The sequence below is a fragment of the Physella acuta genome, unplaced genomic scaffold (genome assembly GCF_028476545.2).
Source record: "Physella acuta isolate Inbredline_101_S28 unplaced genomic scaffold, ASM2847654v3 ptg001064l, whole genome shotgun sequence".
NCBI lineage: Eukaryota > Metazoa > Mollusca > Gastropoda > Physidae > Physella > Physella acuta.
Genome location: NW_026732581.1, coordinates 946305 through 957289, shown reverse-complemented (window position 1 = coordinate 957289; position 10985 = coordinate 946305). Strand labels below are relative to the sequence as shown.

The 10985-nt window shown below is 32.9% G+C and overlaps 1 protein-coding gene across 1 annotated transcript; it reads right to left on the bottom strand.

The window, feature by feature from the left end:
- Window positions 1-4311: 4311 nt before the first annotated feature.
- LOC131955379 (protein mono-ADP-ribosyltransferase PARP15-like) lies at window positions 4312-6812 on the bottom strand. Its single transcript, XM_059319501.1, has 3 exons — window positions 6777-6812; window positions 6120-6294; window positions 4312-4526 (listed from the first exon to the last, which is right to left on the bottom strand). The coding sequence occupies exons 1-3, from the start codon at window positions 6810-6812 to the stop codon at window positions 4312-4314; spliced, it is 426 nt and encodes a 141-aa protein (XP_059175484.1).
- Window positions 6813-10985: the final 4173 nt, after the last annotated feature.

Genomic DNA, 10985 nt, shown 5'->3' with positions numbered 1-10985 from the left:
TAACTGGCCCTCCAGTTATCAGCAGCCAGCCAACTAGCTCCATGTCATCAACAGGCAGCGAAAAAGCCTTCAAGTCACACGTGGCAAGTCAAATAATCTTGTCTTGAAATGATTTTCTGTATTAAAAAAAATATTTAAGTTTGCATTCTAATTTTACGTACAAGTGTTAGGATACAGAAATACGTATACGTATGACAGTTTATAAATATAAAATATAAAGAGCAGCAGTAAAATAAAATAAATAGCACACTTATGTAGAATAATATATTTTTTGACTTTTCAATGTTTCGAATAATTATTAAACCTCTTTTAAAAAATTACGAGTTTGAATTATGTGCTTTCAATGTCTTGACAATGTGTAATGTAAAATGTCTCATTCTTTGTATATTTTATGTTTACTCTATCAACGTGTCTGTTGTTGTAAAAGATTTAAAAAAACGAGAACTTGCCATCATAGGCATGGCCATAAAGATTTTACCTTAGAGAGGTCGGAGGCCAAAACTAGAATTATACTTTTGAAACATTGAATTGAATTATCCACAAAAAGATTTAAAAGATCAATTATTTTTTTCAGTTCAAGTAACTCCATACCACGTGACCAGTTTCATTTTAACGGGTCGTAGTTTTGTTTTTAAAAAATTAATCATCATTCCACCAAACGCAGCTTGTTAGGTTCTTAAAGATTTTTGTTTTACAAATATGGGTCAGATCACACATATCTCTTTAAAATCCAGTTATTAAACAAATAATTTACAAAAAAAGCCCGAGTTATTTCGAGGGCTAGATTTATTTACTTTAACAGCTCAGAGGAGGGGGTGGGGGGGGGGGGTTGGACCTTAAGGGAACCGTGGACTTGTCCACCTTGGTTACGTCACTAACAAACTGGTTTTATGACAGTATGTGTACAACAAAGAGTTTTCAAACGTGGTAAAGTGTCGTCCATCAAGTGAGTAACAGTAACAAATAAAATGGTGTTAATTTAACAACGAAGATTTTAAGCCTAAACGATTTGACAGCGCAGGTTTATGGTAAATAATGTTTGTTCGTGTGGGTATGTGTGTGGGTGGGGGGGTTGGGAGGGACGGTCATGGGTGAGGGAGGGCAGGTCGTGTTCGCGTGTCTGTGAGGGACGGTCCTGTGCGTGTGTGTGTGGGAGGGACGGTCGTGTTCGCGTGTGTGTATGGGTATGTGTGTGAGGGACGGTCGTGTGTGTGTGGGAAGGACGGTCGTAATTGTGGGAGTGACGGTCGTGTGTGTGTGTGAGGGACGGTCGTGTGTGTGTGGGAGGGACGGTCGGTTGCGTGTGTGTATGGGTATGTGTGTGAGGGACGGTCGTGTGTGTGTGGGAGGGACGGTCGGTTGCGTGTGTGTGAGAGGGAGGGGTGGAGTTCGAGTTTGGGGAGCTTTGTGGGGGGATTGTTTTGCGTGGCGATACAAAGTTCTAAAGGCAAACAGTTGACAGTACATTTATTTATTTTGTTTTTCGATTTCTTTTCGTTGTTTTTTTTTCCAATGCGCAGAAATTTGATCTTAAGCAAAAGCAATCGTGCCTTTAAATCATAATAGTTCAGTTCTATTTCATTTTAAAACACTTTGATTTAATAGAAGCTAATTCATGAAAATAAGTGAGAGTCGAGTTGTCTGAACTTGAATGACATAGTCGTCTCTTGGTTGTCTGTTCATGTTTAGACATTTTTTTTTATATAAGATATTGATTTGTCTATTTATGTTCTGACGTCAGCGCGTATGTAAAATATTGATTTGTCTGGGTAAAAATGTAGAAGATTTCAAAGGTGCTAGTCCTTGAGATATTGTTCTATATATTGTTCTTTGTGTATAGGCTTGTTTGGCAATATCCGACCTGAAAGACCCAGGTGGTGTTTGATTGTCAGTCTGCTTTTGATCAAATTATTGCAGTGCGGGCAGTTTGTAGTTTCAGGGTGTTTTTTCATGTTTGGCCATGACCAAACAAAGTTGGTTTGGCCATGACCTAACACATTTTGTTTTGCCATAACACAGCTTGTTTGGCCATAACACGGTTTGTGTTTTATAAAGAAGTAAGTTAAACCCAGTTTTTCTAAACTGGTTAACAAAGCTAGAATTGTATTATTTCGTTTAATTGTATCTTCATACAATACGAATATTAAGAATTTATGAGATGTATAAACGTAAACATTCAAAGCAGATTTTTTTCTTAAATATAAATTCATAAATTACTGGAAGTGGACATTTCTGAGTCGAGAATGTTCACATATTATGGAAAACATTTGGAAAAAAATCTAAATTAACAGTGATGAGTCTAAATATGTTGGAGGTAAAAGTGATAAAGAGAGAGAGAAAAAAGAGAAAAATGGAGTGAAAGTTATAAATACAATCGTTTATGCACGTTTAAAATACGAATAACGCTTCCATGTTTTGAAGTTAAACATTTTTTTCTCGATATATAGTTTATATAAGAAGAATCTTAGGTCCAGATTTAAGTCCTCGTTGGGGGTGTAGTGTCTTACCGACAATCTTTTCATATAGTCAAATGAATTACGGAGGTCCATGCAAAAAAAGTAGCAAGCCAGCTCAATACCCTAAAAAGCTTGTTGAAAATTCCCATCAGTTTTTCACAAATACAATTGCTATGTTTATATAAAGAAAAAGGCATCTGGTCAGCATCTGGTCAGTCTTAATGACCTTTCGAATGGGGGAGGATGGGTCGTCATTCGCGTTCGTTTTCACCCACTTGTCAGGTCTAATGGGCATGTCAGCCGTGTTCTATTCGCCCGACGCAACAGCCTGCCACATTTCAAGCGATAAATGCCTTAACCAGCACTCAACCACTGCGCTTAATGCATACAAGTGAAGTCAGATCCGGTGATCACTTCCTCTTATAAACAATCATCTATTCTAGTTTAAACACTAACTCACTAAAAATGTAAAGTTTTTTAAATATTACATTTTAATTAAAGTTATTATAAACATACACACTATGAATAATCTGTTTTTAAAAATTTAACAAGCTAAACTAGTTAAGATAAAGCGTGGTCTAGTCGGTAAAGCTCATGGTTGCTAAACCGAAAAGTCTCGAGTTCGAACCCTCGGGCAGATGAGGCTCGTTAGCTGGGGACAGCCACTCTTCTAGGAGAGACAACTCCAAAATCAAACAACTACTGCCATGTAGTTTGTTCTTGGTTGGACAAAGGCTATGGAAGTAAATCCATAAAGAAAAGCAGGCTGAAATCGGAGTCAATGGCCTCAATGGCGCATAACCAGTTGATACGTAATCCTTTATTGTGATGGAAGCATGGTCGAGTCGGCAAAGCTCACGAATGATACATTCAAAAAAAGTCTCGAGTTCAAACCCTCCCAACACTAAAAATTAAGAACGAAGAAGAAGACAAAGAGAACAACATCAAATTAATTATATTTCGTGTTACAATAATTTCATGCATTTTTCGTTGTTCAAAACAGCGTATAGCTTTTTCATTGACGAATCACACATGTTGGTTTCATTAATTGAATGAATGCTCGAATCACATATGCAGCGCAAATGCAATGCATGTTATGCATAGGCATATTACATGAAATTGGATTAATGTTAACATTAGATTTCTATTTTTTTTCATTTACGTTCATACAATAAAAATATAACAACATTAAAAAACATTTTTAAAACAATTGGCTTTTAAAAGAACTGCAAACTATAAAAGTAATTGCTCTTTATAATTAAAACACAGGTCGTTAAAATAAATAAGATATTTCAAACAAGTTTTTTTCAATGCATTTAAAAGCGTAGAATTTAAAAAAAATTCTTTTATTTTAGTAATTTGTTCTAAAATACATCGCCACCTTATTTGACTTAAAATATTTGCTTTAAATCACCTTGAGTAGCTCGCGATTTCTAACACATGGTTATGGCTCTTTTAAAAGCCGGTGAAGACAAAAAGTCTAAGACCTGCATTTAAACAGGCTGATTGATCACCCTCTTGAGATGTATCAATTGTAATCTTCCCTTTCATTGCTGAATATAGAACACCTGGGATCATTTTTTCTTCTAAGTTCTAATTTAAGAGCTAATTAAAAACAAAATTTGATATTGTTGCATTTTGTGGTAGACGAATTTATCCGCAAGATATGAACGAAATTATTGATTTATAAGTGATTCAATACTAAGAGGATTCGCTACTAACGCACAAGCCAACAAACATACATTGTAAATTAAATAAAAGCTTATACGAATAAAATGAGTATATATTATATATAAAATATATCAATACTGAAAAGAAGCAAATATATTATTTTGTGTAAGGAGCATGTGAGTTGCTACATTTTCTTCGGTAAACTAAAAGTTAACATATATTCAGGATAAGCTTGAATATCATTAAAAATGACATATATGCTCTCACTCGAGTTTTTCCCAGAGTCGTACAGCGCATCACAGTCTGGTCGTTTTGGAAGGTATTTTACTTCTTTAGAGGTTTCAATTGATTTCCCGACAAGAACTCGAGCTAGGCAGAGTCTGTGGAGGCCATCTAAGTCTGGTTTGCAATAACATATTGCGTAACTGCTGCTGTTTACAAAATAAATACCTTGCCCATAGATTGTACCTAGAAAAAAAAAATATAGCTGCATAGAACAACGTCAACGATAGCAATCAGCCAAGTTTACAATTAGTTGTTTAAAATAACCCACTGTTTAAGTTATAATAATAAAATATGTGAAAGACTTTTGTTAGTAAACAGATTAGACCAGTGGGAGATTAAATTTAGAGGGATAGGGGCTGTGAGGGCAGCAGCGAAGGGACCACACATTTTGGGAAACTTACATTTTCTTTTACAAATGGATGTAAATTTTAGTTTACATCATAATTGTTGGTTTTTAAAAGCAGACGCATTGTGACAAATGATTGACTCATCTTTTTAAAATGAAGCGGGAGTGATCTCCCCTAAACTTTCTCGAATATTCTATACGGGGGATGGCTAATAGGGAAATAGACATGATTTTTTAATCAATTTTTAAATATTTAACCTTTTAAAAATAGAATAGAATCTCGTAGAAAAAAGGAATGCGCACCAAGTGAACAGCAAACAATGTGTGTATAATAGTGCGGAACATTAGTCTAATATACAAAGACTAGATGAATGGCCCGTTGAGGGAGTAAAATAACGTGCGCTAAGTTGATAGTGTTGTCTTTATCTCTAAACTGGAACCAAAAACAAAAGCTCCACCTAAATCTTAAATTTACTGGAAATAAAAAGTGTAATTAAAAACTGATTATTTTCCTAAATCAGCACTTAAACCGGATCCGAAAATTTAACTTCAAATAAAACATCTAATAACCCCAACATAAATCCTAATACAAACGCTTACTATATATATATATATATGTATATATATATATATATATATATATATATATATATATATATATATATATATATATATATAAAAGTCAACAACTTAATTAGGCGTTTAATTTTTTTGTCTCTATTATCAAGGACGTGATTATTATTGTATATCGTTTTCGGCATTTGATTCTTAATTCTATTTTTTTATTCAACCATCAACGACGCCAATATTTCTTGTATAGACGCTAAAATGTAGACAGTACCATACTACTTTGTCTGGTAACCTTGATCTATACATAGCTACTGCACATTGATACTAAATATAGTCTTAGTTATACCCCTAAACCTTGCACCTACGCTAAAACTTGACAAAAGTCGCATTTATAGTTTCTCTCAGGCAACTCTTCCGATCCAGTCAAGCAACTCTGCAACTTTAACAAGACTATTTTGAAAAAATATTTTAAGATGCTTTGAAATGTTGTTATCTGCTTCAAATTTTTGTACAGTTATGTTTTATAATCAAGCACGATTTTTAAGACACTGTCATTGTAATATCAGAGGTTTAACAATGTTATTCTTGATTTATACTCATCCAGTAATAGAAGTTGTAATTGAAAATTATTCTGCTGTATGTTTTTGCATTTAAGCCTAGTATTTTAATTTCCATTACTAAACAAATTAAAAACACCTCCTAAAACCTAGATATATACTATGTTATAAAAGTTATCCCCACTACACGACCAAGAGATCTAAATAGATCAGGTGGTATTACAGAATATTTACCATTTTTGCCACAGTAGCTTCTGTTAAATCCAAACTTATTAATTTCTTTAATGGCTTCAAAGTCGGTGCCATGGTAGAGCAAACGTTCGTTATTTTGGCCAGGGTTTCTTTTATCTATTTCTCTTTTCTTTATTGAGTATTGTTGAAACAGATATTTGTTTTGGACTCGCTCGATCTATAAAGACATGTAATATTGATATTTATTTTGGTAGTCTACTACTACTACTACTACTACTACTACTACTACTACTACTACTACTACTACTACTACTACTACTACTACGACTACACACACACACATTATCTTTCCCTCAAACAATAAAACCACTTCTTTGTTTTCTTTTATTGTGTACAATCCTTAAGAAAACAAATGAAAGTAAAATATTGTGGATTGTCAAACCATTATGCAAATATAATACAGATTGCATAGATAAATCAGAAGCTAATGTGTGACAACCTCCCACCTAGAAAAAGAAATGTTCTTGTTTAAAATAAATGAATGCCAATAGTCCATTCCAGTCCACACAATGCAATCCCATGTGGTTGTGTTACGTGTTTTTAAATAAGAATAATACCTAACAGTTTAACAACATAATTAAGGATAATGCAAAGATAATAACTGGTTTTTATAAAGTGAATCGGTTGATTTCAGCCCACGTAAGATGTTGGTGGTGTTGTAGACCCAGTTCGCATTGGAGGAGCTTCACTTCGTTCACTTATGCTCTTTTTGTCAGTTTAATTCACTGTCCAGTTACAATTTTAACGTTATATTTTATCCAAAAAATCTAATTGAATCCAAATGTTAGAATACAATGTTTAATAACCATTGCTTAATCTATATCAATGCTTTTCTCTTCGCTGGTTATTGATTTTTTCCTTTCACTTCTCTTTCCACACTTTTCCACGATGCCCGTTAAAATTACTCGCTAAAGATTGTTTTTTCCTCCTTTTAAGAATTTTTCGGAAATGAGTTAAGTAAATATCATAAAATGGGTTCTGCGTGGTCGAGTCGGTAAAGCTCATGGTTGCTAAACCGAAAAGTCGGACACATGAGTCTCGTTAGCTGGGGACAGCGACTCTTCTAAGAGAGACAACTCCAAATTATCAATCAACTACTGCCTTGTAGTTTGTTTTTGGTTGGACAAAGGCTATAAAAGTAAATGCAAAATAAATACAGGTTAAAATCGGTGTCAATGGTTTCAATGGCGCATAACCAGTTGGCACGCATGTAAACTTAATGAAGGGGATCCCTTCCAACACTAAATTAAGAACGAAGAAGAAGAAGTAAAAGATAAAAAAAGCTTCGACGCACAATCAGTTGCAATTGTTTCGGTTATTTTTTTCCCAATAAACTATTAAACCCGTAAATCCGGTTACTCGTAACTCGTGTAGGGGGGTGGAAGCAGGCGTTGTAACTGAAATAGCAATATTAACAGAAAGTGATATTTCAACGCCAAGGGTAGACAAAGGTACAGAAAATAGTCCAAGTAAAGACAAGCAGTCAGACACCAACGTGTTTCGAACCTACCATTCCACACGGCACCTATCGCCTTCGCCTTCCATGCATCAAGTCAGACGTGTAACCGCTTCTACCACTCAGCCCTACAAAAATAAGGCTTTCGTGGCAGACCACTATCATAGCTTGTGCAGGTAGACGCGGGGTGGCTTTGGCCCTTGACCCGAAAGATTTTGCTCTTTTGTCAAAGCAAAGAAAATTTCTATCTGACTCGAAAGCTCGTATTTTAAAAAATCTCGTAAGTCCCGGGTACTCGCATGTCGAGGTAACACTGTATGCCTGCCTATGAATGTATATATGAATGCAATGACTAACATCGGCTTACTTAAGTTTTTTTATCTATTTGGATTTTAGTTCGTCTTAAAAGTAATTTGCCCTAAGTTGATTTGCAGCTTGAATAGCATTTTTCAGATAATTTTTAATTTAATTGTTACACAGGGAAAGGTATTTCTCTATGCTAATAAGATCTAAAGTCTTTCAAATTCTTTTATGTTTGGTACAAGAAAGTAAGCGTTAAATAGAAAAAAAGGTTGACAACAATTTTGGTTGTCATGGAAACTTGAAAAATCCCCCGCCACTATTGTATTTTAAAAACGCTAAGGCTTTTTTTGTTTTTGCACTTACAGCAATATAAAATAAACGGCTTGATTTTCAATGAATATTAAAACTATTTTTTTAGAAAACTTCTCGAAAGAAAAATCGTATCTATTTTAGTATGCAAAAGTTTCAAACTTTGCATATTATTTACCATAAACGTTGCTTGAAAAACAATTGCTGAAAATATGGTAGGATTTGCTTATTAAATAAAAAAAAAACTAGTAGGTTTTTTAGTATTAAAAATTGCGAACTGAGAAAAACAGAAAAAAGTAACGAAAAGTAGGTATCTATAAAATGTATTAAGCCGATTGTAAGCTTTGTGTGTTTCCTGATGTTTGAAAATACGATTATTAAATACATGAGAAATCTATGTTTCTAATGATGCCAAATACAATATGAAGACGGATATAAAACTTTTCGTAGAGAGTTTGTAAGATTGGGGACAAATGATTACTTTGTAATTAATAGAGTCATAAAAATAGTATTTTAAACACTTACACATTTTTTTCTCATTTAAAGTATTTTTCTCTTTATAAAAAAAATGGACAAAGTATTCAAAAGTGCAGGAAACCCATTATGACGAAAGACCAGAATTTGGGTGATTTTTTTATGAGCATATCCTCTTAATAATGAAAATCAAGATTTAACCCTAAATTATATTTGATTGTGTACTTTATACAACTTTCTTATGTCAGACATATTTTTTGTATCATTTGCTTTTTATTTATTTAATTTGTGTATTTCCTAGAGTGATAAACAGTTGGGCCTCAATTGGACGTTGCTGAATTGTGCAATATAATAGTGGATTGGAAGGATGAAGAACGCTCCATCAAAACACTTCCATGCAGGCCATTACGTGATCGAACATTGTAAGTAAAAAACCAAAACACTACCTTCAAAATTGTACCACGTGTATCGTTTGTCTTATAGTTTGTCTCAACTCTTTCATATTCCTCCGAAGAAGATTCCAAAGGTACTACAATAATTTGGTCGTTGACGTCCATGCTATCCCAGTAATCAGGCAACGGTTCTACCAATTAGAGAAATTACAAAACATTAATCATGAGTATATTTGTATGTATCTTTTATAATATTTATTTAGGAGTTGGAACCTATTATTTCTTTGCCCGAGACGCTTGGTGTATTATAATACGAACTGTATTATATAATATCTCGTTTGATCGATACATTTTTTTGTCAATTTTTAAGTTTTGAACTTAACTGTATCGATAAATGTATATATTGAATTATAATTATTATATTACATTAAAAACGGTATACAGCTTAACTTGCTCGTATGTCAATTTTCTCGTATCTCAGAGCAATATTCTCCATTTATTAGTTAACCCATATAAAGCATTCAATGGAATGTTGGGTTTCTCACTCTAGATGGATTATGTTTAATATTATTATTCTCGAAAGATGAAAAAGCCATAAGAATAATTGACGAAGGGGTGAGGGGGGTTATAGTACGGGGTAATGATGAGGTGGGAGTTATTGAAATGATGTACTAGATATCTTTTTACTACTACTAAAAATATTATTTTGTTCAGTAAACATTTTTTACGGACTTGGGTTCAAATGTAAACAATAATTACCTCCCCATGCGTTTTGTTTTATCTGTATACTTTTTCCAGATTCCTTACTTTTTGCTGTTAGGTTCTTTAGGTCAACATCATAGTTTTTATTTTCAATTGCAATGTAACAATGAGTTTGTTTGGAGTTGAAAGCGGACTGCAGTTTCAAATTTATCCTGAATAATGTTTTAATGCTTACTACGATTGTTAAATTGGTCTTAAAAACATTAAAAGTTAAATAAACTATATATATATATATATATATATATATATATATATATATATATATATATATGTGTGTGTGTGTATGTGTATGTGTAAGTGTAAGTAATACATTTTAATGTAGATTTAATACAATAATGATTTTTGTTTTCATTTGAACATTACAGTTTGTTTATTATTTAAATTAATGTATATTTACAGACTAATGAAATCTCGCCACACTCCATTGTCGTTGTATTGCCAAAAAAATGTAGTTTGCACATTATTTAAAAGGCCTTTCATTTGATCAATTTCTATCCGTCTTATTTCATTTTCAATAATCAGACTATTACCAAAGCCTGATACATTAACTTCATTTGTAGATACTTTGACCTGTAACACATTTTCTCTGCCTATTTGTTCAAGTCGTAAAATCTGTATGAAAAACATTCAATTTTGTACCCACCTTAAAGTTACAGCATAATTATCTTAACATGTAAAAATCGCTAAAACATATTATGAAAGTGGCTTTATGATATCTATAATTGATATTGATATACAATTGTATATAAACATTAAAATAATAAAAGAATATTCAAATACATTTTATTAAATCCACGTTATCCTAATAAGACGGATAAGCATGTGTCATTGTTTATCGCAGTAAGTATCCGTCATTTGGATATATGGGTGTAGGACCTTTGAAGAACTGAGTGGAAGTTTTTATTTTTATTTGTAATTTAGACGTATATTTCTGCATCTTACCTTATTTCCACTATTTCTCGAAATATTTTCTTATATTCATTTAAAAAAAAAACTTTTTTAATATCCTAAGCATTTTACATTTACTTGTTTTTTTTTAAAAAAACAAGAAGTCGTTGAAATTAAATGATGCAGCTCATTATTCTGGCGACCAAAACATTTTTTGTTTAGCCAAATTGTAATACTTCTAATATAAAAAAAAACACGAGGCGA